General features: G+C 44.8%; 1 protein-coding gene across 4 annotated transcripts in view; it reads left to right on the forward strand.

Annotated features, from left to right (window-relative positions):
• The window catches only part of PTPN3 (protein tyrosine phosphatase non-receptor type 3), a 122,713-nt gene that overhangs the window by 38,887 nt on the left and 61,753 nt on the right, over nt 1–22,073 (forward strand). For 2 of the 4 annotated variants that reach the window (XM_030823426.1, XM_030823467.1), the window contains exons 3-8: nt 1,744–1,851; nt 1,928–1,970; nt 4,571–4,649; nt 10,267–10,311; nt 13,737–13,789; nt 20,825–20,945. In XM_030823426.1, the coding sequence (XP_030679286.1) occupies nt 1,744–1,851; nt 1,928–1,970; nt 4,571–4,649; nt 10,267–10,311; nt 13,737–13,789; nt 20,825–20,945 (449 nt within the window). Of the gene's footprint in view, nt 1–1,743; nt 1,852–1,927; nt 1,971–4,570; nt 4,650–10,266; nt 10,312–13,736; nt 13,790–18,925; nt 18,981–20,824; nt 20,946–22,073 lie in introns of those variants that run through there. The other 2 variants (XM_030823533.1, XM_030823597.1) reach the window with 2 other exon arrangements.

The following is a 22,073-nucleotide window of genomic DNA, read 5'->3' on the forward strand; positions in this document are numbered from 1 at the left end:
TTTCTCTTGAGAACCGGGTGAATTATGCAGAATAGATACCTGTATATGTGAATTATGCACTTCAGAGGAGGAGATGTAGTAGGAACAAACAGACCTGAGTCAGGCAGACTGTCCCTCAGCTGATGGTGCAAGGCACGGAGCCTCTCAGTGCCTCTGCTCGTTGGCAAGGGAGATGGTGATGACTACTACACTTTGCAAAGTTGCTGCAAAGATTAGAGATCATACATAAAAAGCACATTGGCATAATGTCTGGCTCCTTGTAGATGTTCAGTAAATTGTAGTTAATAATATATATTAAATGTAATATAAAATCATATATAAATAATTCCAACAAGGGGAGCAGCTAGCTTTTTGACATCTGGTAATGTGCAATATGTGGACTGGGTCATTTCTTTCCCCACCTATTGTGATTCTCTTCTGATGGATGGTGCCCTGGGTAGAAGGAGCAGGAGGTACAAGCACTCTTGGGCAGGAAAGGGGGCATGTTCAGGAAATGGGCGTGTCTCATGTTCCCACACTTCAGACCGAATAATCTGAGGCTGTCCCAAAGAAGTCTGCAGGAGGGGCCTGACAGTTATCTAATTCTCCCAATGCTGGTCACTGTGACCTATTTTCAAGTACATTATTTGCTCTCAGGCACTCAAAAAAAGGACCTACCTTTGCCTGTTCTATACATGGTCTATTTCTGACTCATATTGTCCTTTAGTTAAATGGTTTGTTTCAAAGGATTCCTGCAAAGTCTGCCTGTTAAAGTAGAATTTGCAGTTTTCCAAACACTCCATGCTGTTTGCCATCCCTGGGCCTTTGTGCCGGGCCATCTGATCCAAAGGCCTGTTTTTAGCTCGTGCGCCTGGAGGGGAGGGGTGATGCTTGGCCCTGTCCTCCCAAACCCAGATCAGGGGGTTGCTTCCTCTACGGCCCCAGTCGAGATGACCATTTGTGTGGTCCCCTTGGGTGTCCACTGTGCCTCGACTGTTTCACAGCCCTCGACAGCCTTTGACACTCTGTTACAGCCACTGCCTCCACGGCTGGGGCAGGAAGAGGGAGCTTCTGATGGCCGTGTCCCCATTCCCACACCGTGCCTGCCCCATAAACATGGAGCGGGGAGAGCAATGGAGTCCTGCTCTGAAAAGGCGTGTGGTTGAACATGCCCCTCAGCTTCTCACTTCAGATGATGGGAAGGGGAAGCAGAGAGGCAGATAATCCCACAGGGTAGCACAGGCCACATCACTCTGAGGGCATTTTGAATGGCATTTGAGTATTTTTAGCTGTCTTGCTTTAGGCTGTTAGCTGAAAGCTTTCCTTTCCTGGACGTACACTTTGGTGGCTTCTCCAGGAGTAGGAGCCACAGGTGTGTCCTGAGGAGCCAACAGAAACCGCCCTGGGGTTAGCATTTCATTGTGGATAATCCACCGGAGGCCACAGGGAGTTAACTGATTATGAGAGCTGAGTTTTCCCATTTAGACATTATCACTTGGGAATTGCAGCTAAGGGGGAAGGAAGAAATCTTAGACAATTAAATTAAATTCGTATTGTCTTAAAGTGTGTTGGTGTCGTTTTTCTTAGCCCTACTTCCCATATGTGCTATGTGGCTTCTTAAAATTTATTAAAGCTTTTCTTGTGGTGGGAAGTGTGTGTGCATAGCATTTCTGAATATTTTAACTCTTTTTTGCCTACAGTAAAGATGTTTTTACCACCAGTTAATTTAAGACTTTTCCCACTTGATAATTTCTTTTGCTCTAGAAACAAGACACTGGCCAGGTTCTTCTGGATATGGCGTACAACCACCTGGGTGTGACTGAAAAGGAATATTTTGGTTTACAGCATGATGATGACTCCGTGGACTCTCCTGTAAGTGCCATTTTTAAAAAATGTGCTGAACTTCTGCACGGTTTGCTTTTATATTTTATGTTTTCTTGTCCAACAGAGATGGCTGGAAGCAAGCAAACCCATCAGGAAACAGTTAAAAGGTTGGTGTGATCTTTTCATTTCAGTCAAACATTAGGTGTTAGTGTATCACAGCCTGTTTCTCCCCTCCAATCATCAGTGCCTGTGACATCTGGTACCTGGAGTTCCGGGTGTCCAGGAGTCATGAGTGAGCCGACTTCTCCCTGTCTGACTTCTGAGTCAGCAGAGATGCTTCCAGATCAGCCCTCTAGGATCTGCCCCAGCTGTGGGAAAGAAGGCGAAAGGTGAGAGTAGGCAGCTCAGAGCGAGGGAACCCATATTTCTGTATACAAGGAAGGAAAAGGAAGGAGGATGGCCTTTCTTAGCCCGATGTGAGAACCGGAGTGGAAGAGACAGAGAGATAGACAAACACAAACACCTCATACTTTCCAACAGCATAGTTGCATTCATGGAAAACCAAGCCATAAGTAGATAATGTCACCAATATAAAAGATTAAGTCTTCCAAACTACCACTTATCTCTCAGGAGTGGATCCCAGTGCTGCAGTTAACTCCTAGTTGGGTGGCCAGTCAGGCCACACCATTGTCCACCCTCTGCCCTGATCTGCTCTCAGCCTGATGTTCCAACATTGCCAGCATTGTTCCCTTTTATGCCACTCATGCCCCAGACAAATCTGGGTGATATGCAGGGCCTCCCAATGCCTCCCCTCAGTCTGTTCCATCTGCTGGGAATGCTTTTCCCTCCCACTTCCCTCTCTCGAAATCCTGCCTTTCTTCAAGACTGCTCAGATCTCATTTCCTCTCCTAGAAACTGTGGGTGGCTCCCTTGACATTCTCTTAGATTTACCATTGCCTGTGTTGGGGTTCTGAATGCTCTTGTCCTCATCTGTGTTAATTGCCTTTAGTTCCCTCTCAGAACTGCAAGTTCCTTGAGGTTAGGACCCTTGTTATATTTCTCTCTGCATCCCCAAGGTGCCCAACACACAAAAAAAAGTGGCCAGTGCATGGCGGAGTGGAGAAGGGCAAGTGGATTTGCGCACGCAGGTGTGCATACACAGGATGCCCCCCAACACAGACACACACACCTGCCTCAGCACCCAGGCAGGAAGGAGTAGACACAGTGGCCTTCGCTCCCATCTCACTGCTGCCCCCACAGGGAGCCAGATTCTCAAAGTTCTTCCCTCCCATGAGCAGCGACCTCTGTGTTCAGAAGTACCTGTGGGAGCCTCAGGGCCACTTGCAGACAAATACCTGCCTCATCCAAGTCCCCAGGAATGAGTCCACACAAGGCATGAATAGGTGTTGTCATTCATTCTCTCATTAACTCCTGCTTTCAGTGAACGTATCCTGAGCTCAGACTGGCAAGGTGCTGGGCTATGCCCTGGGAATCCAGTCCAGATCAAATTTGGACTCTCCCCTCAAGGAGCCCACAGCCAAGTGTGCAGACAACCCAGAGGGTTCGACATTCTATGACAGTAGTAAGCACATGATAGAGAACAGCCAGAAAGACAAAGAGGCTATGCCTGCAGCGCAGAGATGAAAAGTTTTAGAAGAGGGGGAGGAGAGGTGAAGAAGCATCCCAAGGCAGCAGGAGGACATTGTTCTCCCCTGATGTGCAGATTGTCATAGCACCATCCGCTGGTACCTAGACATGTGGACAGGTGTACTCAAGGGCACACCCCCATTAGGGATTCTTTGAACACACGCTACAGATGAAGAAAGAAAGCACTAAAGAGCAGAGAGGGTAGAGGTCAGGATGAACTAAGGTAGAGGAGGAGATCTAGCAGGCTAGTGAGAAGAATTTGAGTTGCAGAGAGCAAGAAAGTGCTCAGTGCCTAGATAGGGCTGGCGGATATTTACTGAGCGATGATGGTGAAATTGACATGAAGAAGATCTCGGGATCTTAGCAGCACAATCTGATCTTCTCCTGTTGCTGTCTCTATGAGAAGAAATGGACTAATTTTATCCATACAAGCAAATTGACTCTAGATGTTGATGCATAAAGCCGTATTTGAATATGTTCATTGTGTGATTTACTAGTATACTAACTTAATATACTTTGCATTAAAAGCATGAGATATTTTCTAGTTTAAAAATGATTTTGAAATGTGGTATAGCAGAATCAAAGATCTCAGTACTCTAATTCTGGTTTTGTCACCAGCTGTGTGACCTAAGGCAAGTCACCTCTTATTGGCTTATCTGTAAAATGGGGCTACCAGTAGCAGCCTAGCCCACTCATAGTCATGGTGGTGTTGAAATGCAGGAATGTACATGAAAATGCTTGAAACGTATAAATGGCTACACAAACGCAGGCTATTATTTCTTTGTAAATTTTGCATAATAATGCTGATTTAAGGATTTTTAAAGTTCCTAATACAGATAACGGAGTACAATGTTTAAACACAGCCCTAAGATAAACGTGTGATAGGAAGTAGATGGTAACTCAGTCTGTGCTGATGTTGCATAAATATTTTACTTTTTGAAGATGTGGAGATTTCTGAAACAATCGACTAACTTATATACTCCATGTTTGAAATTAGCCCTTTTATAATGGAAAAAGCTATGGTTGAGTGAAAAAATGCATCACTTATGGAAGAGAAGCAACTTACATACATTGACTTTGTCAAAGGGAAAATTTAATTTGTTTTTGAAAAATGTTGTAGGAGGTTTCCCCTGTACCCTGCATTTTCGAGTAAGATTTTTTATACCTGATCCCAACACACTGCAGCAAGAACAAACCAGGTAACAACATTTTTTTAAAGTTTTCTGTTTAGTATATAAAAATGAGTAACCACTAAAAATGTACTCTTCATTTTATTATTATGGCCAAATAACTTCATCTGGGTGTAACTGCACCAACAGTGATGATCCAAGTAAAAATCTGGGGTGCACGTACTGACATTTTAATCAGCTAATGAGTTTTCAGTCTTGGGCCTGCTTCTCTTATCTCCTGATTTGGTGCCATTCCCAGCATACTCCCATCTGCCACCTCCTACCTCTCCCACCTCCTTCCACCTCCCTGGCCTCTCCTGCCTGCTGAACACACTGTGCTCAAAGGACAAAAAGTCATTTTCTACCAATGTAGGCAGGATGTAGAAGACAAATTTGTAAAATAGTCATCCACAGGTCAAATAGCATGATGTCTCTGAAGAGCTAAAATCAAGGCTCTTGAAGATAACAAGACATCTCTTGTTATAAGAATTTTCTTTCTTTTTTTTTTGTTTTGAGACGGAGTCGCTCTCTTCACCCTGGCTGGAGCGCAGAGGTGCGAGCTTGGCTCACTGCAACCTCCGCCTCCCAGGTTCAAGCGATCCTCCCACCTCAGCCTCCAGAGTAGCTAGGATTACAGGCAGGTACCACCATGCCTGGCTGATTTTTTTTTTTTTTTTTGTATGTTTAGCGGAGATGGGGTTTCACCATGTTGGCCAGGCTGGTCTCAAACTCCTGACCTCAAGTGATCTGCCTGCCTCAGCCTCCCAAAGTGCTGGGATTATAGGCATGAGTCACCAGGCCAGCTTTGTTAAAAGAATTTTCTATCAGATCCCCAGTTTGCAAGAGTTAGAAAGGAGAGCAGGCTGGATTCAGCTTGTCTTCTCAGTGAATCAGCAAGTACAGGAAATACGTGAACCAGATAAGGGAAAAAGGGCTGTGATAGGAGTTGTTTACCCCTCAGGGCTTGGAGTCTCTCCCAACCCTGGGATGGTACTTGGGTTTTTCTGGGTGTGAGGGACAGAGTATTTGGAATGGAGGAGGAGAGTGTAGCACAAGAAAGTTGTTGCTGTTTTAACACAGACTGCACAAACAAACTTTCCCTCCCCTGTGGCAACGTTAAGCCCTTTTATTATTGATCCATTTATTTTTCTTAGGGAGGGAAGCTATTTCACCAGAAAAAAAGCAATAGATGCTTAGTATTGAATCCTGTTCTACATTCATCGTGGCCAAAAGACATAATCAAGGAGGCAGGATTAACTCAGACATAGAGTGTTGTCTTGTTTATTTTTTTAGTAGTAATTACATCACATTTTAACTTGTAATATGTTGAAAGGCCAAATATTAATCTGTTACTGTATTTTGCCTTCTTTGTGCACCTCCTCCCTCTACTATAGCAGACATTGGGAATTTGACTGTATTTTTTATTACATTTTAAGCCAATGTCCAAGGTGTCTGGTATGACACATCAGGTGACCACACAGAAGCATGCCCTGTCCTCTGAGTTTTCCCCACTGTCCTCTGAGTTTTCCCCATACCAGCTGTTTATGCTGGTAGAGTGGGGATAGGATAGAAACACTCAGCCCAGCAGGTTACTTCATAAGCTGATGGACACAGAGCTGGTGATGAAATCTATAAGAATATGTTTGAAATGACCCTACCAAGGTTTCCTCAGGCCAGTACTAAATAACACGCTCTGGGCCAGGCATGGTGGCTCATACTTGTGAGCTTCCCAGCACTTCAGGAACCCAAGGCGGGAGGGTCACTTGAGGCCGGGAGTTTGAAACCAGCCTGGGTCACATAGCAAGACCCTGCCTCTACAAAAATAAAAAAGTAGTCAGGTGTGGTGGTGCATGTGTCAGCATCTCAGGAGGCTAACTAGAAGGATCACTTGAGCCCAGAAGTTCACGGCTGCAGTGAGCCATGATCAAGCCATGTACTCCAGCCTAAGTGATCGACTGAGACCCTGTTAAAAAAAAAAAGGCTCTGTTGAGGGGATGTGTTAAAAACAACATAATATGTGTGTGTTTACATGTATATGTATCTTTTATATATATTATATATAATTTGTGTGATCGTATGTACATGTGTACGTGTGTGTGGTTCTAACCAGTGGGTTTTTTAAAAATCACAACTCCATGGTAAAAATATATTTTGTTTCAGAATACAGTACACATATATAAATTAGTGAAGCAAACGTTTTATAAAACTATAGTAAGTACCAAGTACTCTGAAGTATTCTATTTCCTTTTTTTTTTTTTTGAGACGGAGCTCGCTCTGTCACCCAGGCTGGAGTGCAGTGGCGCGCTGTCAGCTCACTATAACCTCTGCCTCCCGGGTTCAAGCGATTCTCCTGCCTCATCCTCCCGAGTAGCTAGGACTACAGGCACGCACCATCAAGCACAGCTAATTTTTGTATTTTTAGTAGAGATGGGGTTTCGCCATGTTGGCCAGGATGGTCTCCGTCTCTTGATCTCGTGATCCGCCTGCCTCGGCCTCTCACAGGCATGAGCCTCTGTGCCTGGCCTTACTTTTTTTAAAAACATGCCAACTGTGACCCATTAAATTGATTGTACGACCAACTGGGAGGTTCCAACCCCAAGTCTGGACTGCACTGCCTAAACTAGTGATTGTCACCTGTCTCCTGCCTCCCCGCAACACTAGAGCCCCAGGTTTGTGGCATCCACTGGGCATATTAGAGCCCTCCAGTGGCCGAACTTGAGGGAGAGGATTCCTACGGCCAGTGCAACCCAGGAGTTTGTCTCCAGGGCCCATCCTGGCCATTGGCCATCCACTTCCATACGCTGTGGAAGAGAAGCCCAGTTCTCTGGGAGCTGACACAATCTTCCTGCTGAGCCTTCCTATCATTTGAGGTACATCGGTGGAAATGTAGGGCATTCATGATGGAGAGAAGCCTTGGGCACAAATGAAGGTTGCCTTCAGGTGTCCGAAGAGTAGTCATGGGAAAAGGGGAACTAGATGTGCAGGGTCATAGAATTGTGGCCAGTGGGTGGAGGCTACAGGGAGGCAGATTTTAGCGCAGAATGAGTAATAAACAGTGTGTATGTGTCTCTTCTAAAATTCACTGGTTGACAACTGACACCCCACCCCCACCTTCCATCTTAAGAAGGGTGGTATCCCATTGTGGAGTAGAATGTAACTATGACCTTCTGGGATTTGGGCACCAGATTTATCTTACTGCAACAGGAGCCATGGTGGGAGCCAGCCACCCCCATAACTCTTATAGAGCTGGTGGGCCACCAGGACTGCCAGATATATATTTATTTATTTTTGAAACAGGGTCTTGCTATGTTGCCCAGACTGGCCTCAAACTCCTGGACTCAAAGGATCCTCCCTCAGCCTCCTGAGTAGCTGGGATTATAGGCGTATACCACCATGCCCAGCTGCCAGATCATCTTATCTTGGACCAGGCTTCTACCATTAATTCACATGCTTTAAAAAAAATTTTAAAAATGAAAAATAAAAAAACTTAAAAGATTTTACCTATATTCCTAGAACACAGTTATCTTACCCCAGCTTTGTAGTTCCTGTTTAAGGAAATTCCCTGTGAAGGCAATTTTAGCTCTCAAGAGTCAAAGAAGGTGTATAGAGGTGGTATCTGTTAGTTTTTGTTTGTTTGTTAAGGATCTAGGTAGAGAGGTCATTACATTTTTCTGAAGTTGAGGTCACAGGTGGGGTACCCACAAAAGAGGTCATTACATTTCTGAAGTTAGGCATCCCAAGCATGTCTTCTAAAGAACTATCCTGTATTCTAATTGTTAAATAAATATCTTCTTCATTGTGAGCCTCCACAACTGCTGTTTCTGATAAATTTAGATCATTCTTTGCAGAATTTTATATACTGGCAATCTCAAAACTAGGCTCCTTCAAGATTCCTAGGAAGTCTCCCAAGCTTGGGTTGAGTTCCACTATTCTAGTTTCTTTGTGTATGATGCCATGGGGTTGACTCAGAAACTTTGCTCAATGTATGACAAGGCAGCATTTGGTGAGTGGTGATCTCCACATTTATCTTCTCATTTATATCCCTAGGAAGACATACTGATTAGCTGAGCTTGTCAGTGAAAGCCCGGATTCACCTTTGGGTTATCTATAACTCTCCTTTCTCTTTTTTCTCTCAGTAGCATTGTAGGAGGAGAGAATACTTAATTCTGGTTGAATGTCAGCTTGGATAAACATAGAAACAAACTAGAAAGAACTGATGATGTTCTCCTAGGTGGAAAAGATGGAGATTCCAATACCAAATAGGTGTGAATCAGCAAATGTACGTTATACTGTCTCTCAAGGCCAGGTGTTCAATACATTGTAGGTAGTTAATTATAATCAAAGTAATAATATTAGAGTTACAACATGGATCCTAAGCTTTTTAGCCATTAAACATATATGAAATTTGTAGCATAGTGAGTTTTTTTTATAACATGATCATCCACATTAAAATAAGACACAATTGACCTCACATATCCTATCTGAGCTCTGATTTTGTCATCTGTAAAAATGGAGATAGTGGTACCTACCTTACAGAGTTATGAGGCTGAGATAAGAGGGAAAGTTACAAAGTGGTACCACGTACACAGCCCGGAACTGTGCAAATAGGAGGTTGTAATACTGTTTGAAGCATTCCCATCTCAAAAAGCCAGTTCCTTGACCTTTATAAATTTGAAGGAATAATGAAACTGATTTGTTTCAATTGTCAAAATTATTTCTCTCCTGCCCCTGTGCACTTCTGCCCTGTCTGTATTAGATTTCAAGAGGTTTCCCTTTTGTCATCTTGGCCAGACACTGGAATGTCTATCCCGTTTGAATCTGGGTTTAAAAAAGCATGGGAGCTGGTGGCCAAGTGTCACATGTATGCCGCATCCCTAAATAGAAGTCTCCCCAGGGCGCTTCCTGACCTGCGCAATGCTGCCGACGGCCTCCTTTCCCCGCTCCCCAGGCAGAGGAGCAAAGTCACAGGCCGAGGGGCCTGCCACGACTTGCCCACAAAACAGGTCTGGAGTTTGGAAGTTACATTTGCTGGTTGCCCAGAGATGAGTGCAGAATTCAGCTTGGAGGTCCTGGAAACTTCTAGTTTACTGATGTTTATGCTTTTGCTCATGCATCCACAGTTCCTGGGACACAGGAGAATGCTCACCTGGGGGTTTGTACCCCAGCCAAGGAGGTGTCTTCACAGACTCCCCTCATTTTAGCAACTTCATGCAGATGGAGCTTGGGTGGATGAATCCCGGCACAGTGTTCAGAACAGTGGCCCTGCCGGTGTGTGGGCGCCGCTTGTGCAGAGCACCTGTGGGTTCTGGTCCTCAAGGGCAGGGGCGCTCACTGACAGCGGAACCCACAGCACCAGCCCATCTTTGGTGGGCTGTTTCCACCCCATTCATGCCTGCTCAGCTCTTCATAGGACAGCCTGCGCTGGCAGAAAATTGCCCCCGCCAGTCAAGACGTAGGGCATCAACATGAGCCATCAGTAACGACAGGGCAGCTTTGCAGAGCGTAAGGTAGCACCTGATAACTTGGGCCAAAACCGTATTTTTATGTATCTTTCACATGTACAGCTCTTGTCTTTGACTCATCAAACTTTCTTTTTTTTTGCTTATTTCAGTTTGAGTATGAATTAATGAAAACAATTGTTTCATAGGCACTTGTATTTCTTACAACTGAAGATGGATATTTGTGAAGGAAGGTAATGAGAATTTTACATTTTTCTTTTCCTGTTAGACTAGCAAAATTCCTGGTTTTAATCCAATGGGTGTTTATTTCTGGTAACAATATCAAATCTAAACAGAGTAGATGTGGAAAGCATCCTGTACAGCATGAGGCTTTGGACATCTGTTTTTATTATACCTCAGTCTTGTCTGAGAGAGGCTAAGGATTGATAACTTTGTTTCATGTTATTTCGGTTTTATTACAAAGGATGCAGCTATCTTTCTGGTAAAGACCTGAGAAATTTAAAGGGAGGAGGGGACCCAGAATGTACAATGAGCTTCATTCAGGAAGGCAGATCAGGCCTAATTTAGGTCCACTTCTGAGCCCCTTAGTACCCACGGATGACTCATTTTCTCTCTGGGAGGCTTTTTGCTCATCTGCCTGTGATTCTGTGCTTCTTATGTTACCAAGACTGTCTCAGTAGCTAGAAGGGAGAGGAAATTCCAAGCCAGTGGTCCCTGAGCTACCTCCTTTTCTTGACTTAGGGAAGAAACTGCAGCAGGTAAACTGGTGGGAAGAGCACAGCTTATTCCCAATCTCTTCACCGCACCCCCAACCCCTGTGAGTTTAGCCCTGGGGAGGAGGGTCTTCAGAGGCTACCAGCGTGCTGTACCGTGAGGGAGTTGGAGTCTCACTGGGGAAATGAGACAGTATCCCATGAAGCAATTAGGAAATAATTAGAACCAATATGGGCAGTAGAGACAACAGTTGTCATAAGATTTGAGGAGCTCCTGCTGGTGTGAGCTAGAAAAGTCTTTGTAGATTGCTGGGATGAGCCAGAACTGGGTTGGGTAGAGAAGTGAGGAGGTGGATTTCCCTGGGCAGTGAGAAGACACCCCACCCCCGACAGTCCCACTTGGAAACCACATGCTGAGAGCTTACAGGAGAATAGAGAGGGCTGTTCGTGTCCTACGTAGGCGGGCGTCTTACATCCAGCAGGCAGAAGAGAACTGTTGAAGGTTTTTAAGCAGGAAGGATGTGGCAAGAGCCATATCCACAAAGATAGTAACATTGTGCACAAGGGAAGACTGGAAGAGGCCAGGGGCGGGTCAGTCTGGATAGAAGGGAATGGATAGCCTTCAAGGAAAATATTGTAGCATCCAGGCCAGAGACCTGGGGGCATGGCAGTGAAGTTTGTGGGGAGAGGAGATGGAAAGTTAGAAGCAAGAGACACTTTGAGGAAAGGATTTCCAGAGCTGTTGACTGTTGAGCACTCATAGAATTATAGAATTCTCATCACTTAGTTCATCCTGCCGTTCAAGGTAGGAATGAGTCACTTCCCCAGCACAGTCTACAGGTCTTCAGGCGTCTGCTTGATCACCCCCAGTGAGGGGGAGCTCACCCTTTCATGAGGCAGCATTTTTACATTTCAGGTTAACTCAAGGTTGAAATTACCGACCCCTCTCCTGGGTCCAGGCTGTCCTTAGCAGCTGCGGAAACCCATTCTCTCCTTCTCTTCTGCACACTTAGTCTTTTCCACAGATAGTTTGCAGTCACCTTTTTATGAGACAGGCACTGAACTACGCTGGTCAAATAAGGCCAGGGCCTTGCCTCCTCAGGAACTTTTAGTCTAATTCTCCAAATAATGGGTTGTCTTCAGTTTTTCTTCTCCAAACAAAATGCCCCTTGTTATTTCCACGTGAGTCAGGGCAAATCTGTTGCAGCCACATCCTGGCTTAGATCTGTGGCCCTTGTCAGGTCCTCACCACCTCTCTGGGGAGAGGGTCTCTGCTACCAAACGCTCCTCAGATGTGGATCAGGTTATTTGTAACTGTGGGTCTTTTGACAGGCCCAGTGGAACATACTGAGTGCTCTTCCTAGGTATCAAATTGTCCCAATTTGTTTGAGCTGTCCATGGTAGCAAGCACTCAAGGTGTCATCTCCTTCTTTCCAAGATGGTTGATCTCGTCCAGGCCCTTCACTCAGCACGTGGAGACCCTGAAGCCCAAAGTGAAAGAAAGGGATGTGTTTAGGAACATGCGGCCAAGTTGAGAGCTGAACAGAGGCTTCTGGTGTTCCCTAGTATGTATTTGGAATAGTTTTTGGAAGGTTTTTCTTTCTGATTTCTTCATAGGATTGCTTCTTCCATCTAGAGGGAACCTCCTCAGCCTCTTTTCTGAGTTGTTCCCCAAATCCCATTCACCTGCTCTTTCTCCAGCAAGGACACTGGCTTAGATTTAATCAAACCCCATCTCTTTAGGAGAGCGAATAGCTGATACTCATCCTGTTTCTGCCTATCCTCCCCACGGGCTCTCTAGATCTCCAGATGAACAAACAGGGGTGAGATCCCTGGACCGCATCTGTAACCTTGGGGAGATTATTTGCAAGTCCCAGCAGGAACACAGCATCACTTGAGGAACAATGGGCCACATTATCAGAAAGGCGGAGTGATTCACATCTTGGGTACTTCACGGGCTGCCATAGAAACTGTGTTCTCCACTTCCCACTGGGTTGCTGGGAAGAATTTTTAAAGTCCCAGTGGCTCCCAGTGTTGCTGTTAAGGATTCCTCCATTTATCAGAGACCTCCACACCCTGCAAGCCCTCCTTCCTGCCCTCCCCTAACCTGTTCTGCCCAGCAGTGACCCCTGCTCCAGGTCTGCTGGTGAGCTCCTGGGCAGGCCGTGGAGTCTGCAGTTGAATGCAGAAAAGGGAGCAATCACAGTATTCAAAATGTGCCTAAGACAGAGGTGGAGTCATTGGCAGAAACAGGGCACCTGGGAAAGCAGTGAGTTTGAGGAAAGGAGAACAAGGCCAACCCAAGTCCATGATTACTAGTGAATGGCACAAAGACTGAGAGACAGATCACTGAACTCTGTAGATCTTCAGGAGGGCAAACAGATAAAGGAATCCTAAGTCATCATAATTAGTTAATTTAATTAAGGAATTGCAGGTTTTAAAATTCAAAATACCTTTCTACTTGTCCCTCTTAAGAGGATGTTATTATTTTAGAAAGAGGGTAATCAAGAACCAAAGGGTCATTAGAACTCAGGAATTTAGTTAGCCCTATGATGAGTCTCAGGTCTTTACTAGAAAGATTTGAAGGCTGCCCATTGATCTCAGAGTACAGTTTTTTTACTTTTTTTTCCCTCTTAGGGATATGAGCCTGACCTTTCTTGACCAGCCAAAACGCTGGCCATCATTAGACCTTTAGTTTCATAGTATTTGTGATGGATATTATTTTAAACATGAAAAGGTTTTATTTTTTAAAAATTTTAGTGTGTTACATTTACCTTTACTGTTTGAGATTGATGTGTATCGTGAAGTTGCTTTTGTTACAATTCATGTTGTTTTGCAATGGTTGATCAAAGCAAAGAAAGACATGTGTTATTGTGCATGATCTGTGAATGTTTCAGGCTGTTGTTGGTTCTTGTGACTTTGCTAATATGTTTTTCTCCTGACAGGTTAACCTGCCCTCTTAACTCAGCAGTGGTTCTAGCATCCTATGCCGTACAATGTAAGTCACAAAGGGAGCATTTCACGGATGGACAGGTTGTTCTGATCAGTGTATGGAGAAAGGCACTGGTTCCTCCTGCTTGACCAAGTCCCTCTTCCCCAGGAATCCTGCTGGGCAGCATATCTTTGGCTGTCCAGATATGTGCTTCTACTCAGACTGGCACTCTCCTGTAGCATGGGGATGTTGGATTAAGGAAGGTGGTTAAGGGGAAAGGAGTGAATGAACTGTGGCGTGAAGTTTTCTCCAAGGGAGCCCATCAGACAGTAGACAGCTCTTGCACATTGCATTTTCCAGAACCTTTGCTCAGGCATTTGATCTGATCTTCATACAAATCCCAGTGGGGCAAATATTTGTATCAGTCATCTCTTATACACATGGAAACCTAGACCCAGCTAGGTTAAGAAATTTGCTAGGAGTCACCCTTGCTCCTTGTTTGGTGCTACTCTGAAACACTGCTGGGATCTTAGGAATTTCTTTTTAGAGTTGCAGTATAGCTAATGGATTGTATATTGATCTATACCAGTGCTATTCAATAGAAACATAATGTGAGTCATATATACAACTCTTAAGTTTTCTAGTACACTCATTAAAAAGGGTAAAATGAAACAGGAGGTTTTTTATGTTTTATTTAATGCAATATGTTCAAAATATTAGCATTTTAACTTAATATACAAAGTTATTAGCAAGATATTTTACATTTTTTATACTAAGTCTTCGAAAATCAGTCTGGATTTTACACTGACGGTACATCTCAATTTGGACTAACCGCACGTGGCTAGTGGCTACCATATTGGATAGAAAGTCCAGATGGAATTTTCTTCAAGGCTGGTTTAAACTGGAGTAGGAATCCGCTCGTTCAATCAGCAAAACTTTATCGAGGGTATATTCCCTTCCAAGTCCTGCGGGTAGATGCTGGGTAGGCACAATGAAAAGAACATTTAGCCAGATGAGAGCAAAATGTCACTTTATAGTAGCTAGCTTTGTGGTGGCAATACAGTTCATCAGCATAGTACTCAGGTAGAGCCATTTGCAGCTCAAGACCTAAGAAATCTCCTCTACCTTCCCATAAGCCCAAACCATCTTGGCCTATTACCCTGTTGACCTACTGTGTGATAGACAATTAAGGCAGCAAGATGATCAGGTCTGAGGGCAGGCACTGGCTGAACTACACACCCTGCTCTGGTCTCAGAACAGGCATAATAGCAAGAGAAGGCTGACAGGGACTGCTGAGGTAGCCCTAGGTCTGACTATTTCCCTACCAGCAAAGAACAGAAATGAAGGAGGTGAAGAGCAAGGTGGCTGGGCCTGCAGCTTACCCACACACCTGCATGGAACCAGGAAGTGGAGGGTGGGGGACATCAAAGATGACCACCTGTGACCCTATTCACCAGTAAGAGGAGTACCAGAGTTAGTCTCTCCATCGATCCTGCAGCTCCTCCTTCCCTAGTGGGAAACTCAAAACAGGTGAATGGGCCTGGGTGAATTTGAACCTTCCCTTCTCCCTACAATATACCTGGGACAGGCCCGACCATTTCACACCCATATGGGAAGTGGCATGGTCACCAGTCAGCTTGTATTCTTATGATCTCTAGATCTTGTGAACTCTGTCTCTGCCAGGCCAATCAGCTGAGGAGACTGAGCTTCCCCATGTCTCAGAGCAAGTTTGATGTTCACAGCCTGAGCTTCAGGTTTATGAGGCAGGAACACTAACTAGAATATAGGCATATTCAATTTAAATCCTGGCATCCCTGGCCAGGTGTGGTGGCTCACGCATGTAATCCCAGTATTTTGGGAGGCTGAGACGGGAGGATCCCTCGAAACCCAGAGTTTGAGACCAGCCTGGGTATTATAGTAGGACCCTGTCTCTATAAAAACTGAAGAATTAGCTGGGCATGGTGGCATGCACCTGTAGTCCTAGTACTTTCTAAGGCTGAGGCAGGGGAATCACTTGATCCCAGAAGGTCGAGACCAGCATGGGCAACACTGTGAAGCCCCATCTCTACAAAAAATAGAAAAATTAGCTGGGTATGGTGGTGCGGTGCCTGTAGTCCCAGCTATTAGGGAGACTGAGGGGGGAGTATCTGTTGAGCCCCAGAGGTTGAGGCTGCAGTGAGCCATAATCATGCCATTGCACTCCAGCCTTTGTGACAGAGTGAGACCCTGTCTCAAAACAAAACAAAAAAAATACTAATGTCTCCGGTGGCCAGTTATGTGGGATCGCCTCTCCGAATCTTGGTTTTCTCACCTGTAAAATTGAAGTGACGAGTGATTTAAGACAGCTCTCAATATGGCTACTTGGTTCAAATTAAGCAATAATGTGAAGGTGATCTGTAACTAAAAATTCTTTATTGTTAGACCATCCCTGGCTGAGTCATTGAGAACTGGACTGGAGCCATATACCTAGGTCTTGCCTTTTCCACTTGTACCTGCCCGACTTTGAGCTTCCCCAGACCTCAGTTTCATTACCTGACCCATGAAGATAATAAGTGTCTCCTTCAAGGGTTGTAGTGAAGATGAAATGAGTGACTATATATAAAACTGTTAGAATAGTGCATGGCACGTGGCAAGTGTTAGCTCTTACTGTATTTTCATGTCTGCCCAGAAGAAAGCTGTCAGGGAATTGCCTATTGTAAACAGTAAATTCCATTTAGAGTAAAATTTAAAAAGCAAATAAAGAATTCTATCCCAGGCTTCAGGAGTCAGGTTTCCTTCTGCAAAGAATTGATAGAATGGGGGCTAATGAAGTTGTGGGCACCTAAAAAGTACAAACTGGCTTCAATAGAAATAGTCACATTACTATCATGCTAATAGAATCATGGCTTATCAGGCAAGCAGTTTTAAGTATAAGCTTTTATCCCTCCACCCTCAATAAATATATATATATTGCAGAGCATACATTTCTTTAAGATTAATACTTGTGCCAGGCGTGGTGGTTCACGCCTGTAATCTCAGCACTTTGGGAGGCTGAGGCAGGCAGATTGCTTGAGCCCAGGAGTTTGAGACCAGCCTGGGCAACATGGTGAAACCCTGTCTCTACAAAATATACAAAAATTAGCCAGGTGTGGTGGTACACCCCTGTAGTTCAAGTTACTGGGGAGGCTGAGATGAGAGGGTTATTTGAGCCCTGGAGGTCAAGGCTGCAGTGAGCCATAATTGCACCACTGCACTCCAGGCTGGGCAACAGAGTGAGACTCTGTCTCAAAAAAAAAATTAATTATTGTATATGAAATTACTGGATCAAAAGGTACACCTACATTTTATAATATATTTTGCTAAATTCTTCCAAGAGGGGCATCTAATATAAGTCCTCACTGTGACAAGCTAACCAAAAGCACATTTTCTTATTACATAAAAAATAAAGTCCGGCACAGTGGTTTTCACCTGTAATCCCAGCTACTCGAGACGCTGAGGTGGAAGGATTGCTTGAGCCCAGGAATTAGAGGCTGCAGTGAGCCATGATCATGCCACTGCACACCAGCCTGAGCAACAGAGCAACCCCATCTCTTAAAAAAAAAAAAAAAAAAAAAAGTGATCTGCAGGTAAAGTACCCGAAAATACACAATGATGGAAAATTGTTAATGGCCTGTCAAAGCTTTATGAGGCTCAAAGAATAAAGTATATTTTTTGGAATATATGTTTATTCCAGAATGTTCACGGCACCTGTGCCACATAGAGGTCTGTACCAGCCTCGGGGTGCACAGATGGATAAAACACACTGCTCTCCCCAAGGAGTCTACAGCCTGTAGGGGGACAGATGTGGATGATACTAGCAGTGGAGATGGCCACCGGGGATGCACTTCATCCTGCTTAGGGATGGGGGAGAGCATCTGGAAAACGTCCCAGGAATGACCCCTGAGAACCGCCTGTAAGATCAGGTTGGAGTTGAATGAATAGCAGGTAAAAGTCTTTCCAAGTACAACAGCCGGGCAGCTTGAAACGCTGTACTTTGGAACCTGGGATATACCGTCTCTTTGCTGCAAAACATAAAATATTATCAACCAGAAGAAAGCATGGAACTTAAAATGACAAGGTATTTCCCACATAAGCACTTCCTTTTTTGTTTGCTGTAATTAGCTTTTGCATGTGTTGCTTTCTCACAGATAGGAAAATGGATTACTTAGGAGTTTGGAGCATATAGTATAGTAAGTAGGTAAGAGTAGGGATCGTGGTCAGAGTCTAGCCTCCAGATTAGCAGCTGAGCAACAGTGGCAGGCCCCTTTGGGTCTGTTTCCTTATCTGTTTAGTGGGGATAAAAAGCATTGCCTATATCACAGGGTTATGAGTAACAAGTCGGGTGATGTCATTGAAATCGATGTGAAACCGCCCAGTGTTTTGCAAATGTTTATCAGTGTTTAACTTTGTTTCCCCCTAGTGGTTAGCACAGAGCTTTGCACAGAGTAGCCGCTTAGGATTTAAAGGGAAAACCACCCCACAGGGAGGCTCATTGGTTGTGTTAGAAGTTCAGAACATTTGTCAGCAACTTGCCTAAAGAGAGAACCTTGCTGTTCCTGTTCGCAGGATGATACCAGGGATGGGACTGTTAACTGGTATGATGGATAACCTTATCGGGATCCAGGAGGATCTCCATGAGCTAATGAAACTAACAGAGTAAAGGTTCATAGGACTCCACCTTGAGGATCAGGAAAAGTCATTTACAGCATTTGGTTGGCCTTTGGGGACATGATTGCTGTCATCAAATGGCCAGAAGTGGCTCACAGGCCTGGCAGGCAGGCTGGTGGGGTGGTAGGAGCACTAACTGGGGTTCAGATCACCTGGGTTCTGATCTTGACCCTGTCCTAAAGGTCTCTTTTCTTTTCCAGACCACAATTTCTTCACTCTTAACATGAAGGCTTTGAAGGAAGTGATTCTAATGCTTTCTAGCACTTTCCTCATTGGGCATGCCGTGTCAGGACATTTAAATGATTTCCTGTGAATGCACTATGTACGCTTAACCCTGCACAAACTCACCAGCCACGTAGCCTTGACATTTCTTTCCACAACTTGGCCACATTTGGCTGGCCTTAACAGCCTCTGGTCTAACTTGACCAAGTCTGCATGCATTGGTCACTTGGCTCTCTGCCCTTTTCCCCTTCCAGAATTGAACTTTGCATCAGCCTCTGTACAGATCAGTTCTGAGCACCCAAATTTCTGAGCACCTACTGTGTGTCATGCCTGGTGCTGGGCCCTAAAGGTGAGTCTGACCCACTCCCAGCACTTGAGGCACAGTGTAGGAAGGAAACAGATCCCTTCGTTATGGTGTGGATCTCAAAAGAGCAGCCCTGTGGTGTGAGGGCAGTTAGGTGAGCAAGGCTGAGTGAGACATGACCTTTGCATCTGCCCTTTTTTTTTCCCTTTTTTGAGACAGAGTCTGGCTCTGTCACCCAGGCTGGATTACAGTGGCGCAGTCTCAGTTCACTGCAACCTCTGCCTTCCAGGTTCAAGCGATTCTCATGCCTCAGCCTCCCAAGTAGCTGGGATTAAAGGCATGCGCCACCACACCCAGCTAATTTTTGTATTTATACTAGAGATGGGGTTTCACCACATTGGCTAGGCTGGTCTCAAACCTCTGACTGCAGGTGATCCACCCGCCTTGGCATCCCAAAGTGCTGGGATTACAGGCGTGAGCTACCGTGCCCAGCCACATTGCCCTTTCAACTTCATGGTGAAATTCACCCAAGCAGCTACCTGTCTCACCCACTTCCCTTCTGAGATTGGCCACAAAGTATCACCATATCTTTCCCATACTCTGCCCTTGTAACAGAGAAGGACTTACTTGATTTGGAAATCTTTGGTGTTGAATTGAGAGTCGTCAGGAGACTCCTGGCATTGCAGCGAGCTGCAGGAAGAAATTCATTGAAATATTTGGAAAGATCAGGGCTAATTTTTTTTTTAAAGATGAAGTAGAAGCTTTTTTTTGTTTTGTTTGTCAAGAAAATGGAATACGAGATCAGTTGCCCCCATTAGAGCTAGAGATTATCTTCTCAATTCTGTTTTTAGACAAATGGGAAAACTTTGTGGAGAAGGGAAATGGATGTCCTCAGGTCCCGTAAGCCTGGTCCTTGGCTCTTCACCTGGTGCCATCCTTTTTCCCAGTTTCCTCAATGGTCCAGACACCCAAATGGTTTGAGTCCTTGAGGTAGCCATGGACACTTGTACAGGTTGAGCACTGCACAACTCTCAAGAATGCCCATCACATCATAGGCATCAACAATTCAATTCACATTGGCAGACAACAGTCAAGGGTCTCAAGGGAGCAGTACCATTTGGCCCAGGGGCTAGTCTGGAAGTCACCCTTCCTTTTCCCTCTGCACCTGCAGGTCCCTGGTGTGATTCCCCTGAGAGCCCCAGAATCTCTCTTCATATCTTCTGACTCCCCTTAGAATGTGTCTTTCTCCGTAGGAACTTTGCTGTTGCCTGAGCCGTGACCATTCGGCCCCACTCCCACCCACCCCTTGTCCCTGTGGCCTCTGAGCACATCCTGGTCCCCTTTCTTCCACACCTCCCTGAATCCCAGGGGATGGGGTCAGGATGTGGAGAGTGGTCAGGTCGGCATGGCCTCCCTTCTGCCCATACCCAGTTTTTAGAGCAGATTGGTCCAGTGTTATGGTAACCTTGGGGTATGGCAGAGAAAGCCTGCACCGTGCGTGGCATATGGATTGTGGCATTTCCCCCAGTGGGTTCTCTTTATCCAGTGGCATGAGTACAAACTGCTGTGCTGACCACAGTGTATGGAAGAGGTGTGGGATTAGAACAGGGCCTAGGTTCAAACACTGTCTCCCAATTTTCTCCCTCTGTGTCCTTGGGAAGAATGAGAATTTGATTGGATCATGTGTGATAATATCTTAGCTCATAGTGAAGGTTCAGATAAGTGTGGAATCTGGAGCTAGTGAGAAGCTTCAGTTCATGTGGTGCAGAACTTACCAGAAGAGTATTTCTAATTAATGTTATTCTGATGATGCTATAGATGCCTATAAATACAAACCATATTAAAAAGGCAAAACTAATTATGATTTTCCCCTTCTTCTGTCTTGATAGCTCATTTTGGAGACTATAATTCTTCCATACATCATTCAGGCTATCTTTCCGATAGTCAGTTTATACCCGATCAAAATGATGACTTTTTAACAAAAGTCGAATCTCTGCATGAGCAGCACAGGTGAGGGGGGCTGGGGTGGCCTACTTTGGGAACTTGGGTTGGGTATTTTCAGACATCATATCCCTTTGTATTTGATGCAACCTCTTTCTTTTGTGCATGAATCCTCTTTCAAGATGTCGGGGGTTTTTGAACCTTTGAGCTGGTATGGTGGCAGATATATTTGGCATAACTAGCATTTCTATAAAGTGTAAAATCCAGTAAGAGTTTAGGGTGATAGCTGCTGCATCCTTTTCAGGATGTCATTGAAATCAGTAAATTCCTGAAGGAAATGCCCATTTTGAAATCTGATTGCCCCACCAATGGACTGTACCAAGGTAAACCTCTTAGCAGTTTACCACATTTAATAAAACAAGCTGTTCCTTCAGGTCTTGTTAAACAGACAGACAGATGGACCTACAGTGCTGACCAGTCTCCTGTGTTCAGTTCATGAAAAGTGCCCTACATCCAAGTGGGGAGCACGAGTCTTCTGCAGTTGCCCCTGCATATTTGTTGCGAGCCTCAGCTCCAACACATATGTCCAATTCTGGCTGCTCTTCCCCTCCCTCGTTTTACTTAAAGCTACAGCGGCAGCAGTGCAGTCCAGGTCAAATAAAGGCCACCCTGACCAAGAAGGCCAGCTCTCAAGGGGCTGCTCTCTTCTTGGGAACTCCATAAAAACAAAGGCCAGGCAACCAAGTGTCCTTTCTAAGAAGGCATTGCCAAACCTCTCTCCCAGAACTACTCCCAGGGCAGAAGTCAATGTCCTAAAATAGTACAGGGCCAGTGGTGTTTGAAAGTTTGAGGCCACTGCCAAAAGAAGGGATAAAGGCAGAGAGACCTAAAGATTCCCTACTAATTAGCAACTTGGAATAATTAGGGCAGGGATTCTGAAAGGTAACAGTCTTCTCCATCTGAATATTGAGAGCCCACTAAAGGGGAAGTATTATTTAATTTAAAAACGAGAGGGTTAGAGGGAGTCACATTCAATGGATAAGAAGAAAAACTTGCTTTAGTAGAATTTAGCATTATATTGCTTAAGATTGATAACAAAAGGCATTTAATAACCTTACAGAAATGGTATCAAATGTTCTAGATTTTTTTAAATTGGATTTAATATCCTCTCTTTATTGGATGAACTCTGCTTTTTGT

The sequence above is a fragment of the Nomascus leucogenys genome, chromosome 1a, assembly GCF_006542625.1.
Source record: "Nomascus leucogenys isolate Asia chromosome 1a, Asia_NLE_v1, whole genome shotgun sequence".
Lineage (NCBI taxonomy): Eukaryota > Metazoa > Chordata > Mammalia > Primates > Hylobatidae > Nomascus > Nomascus leucogenys.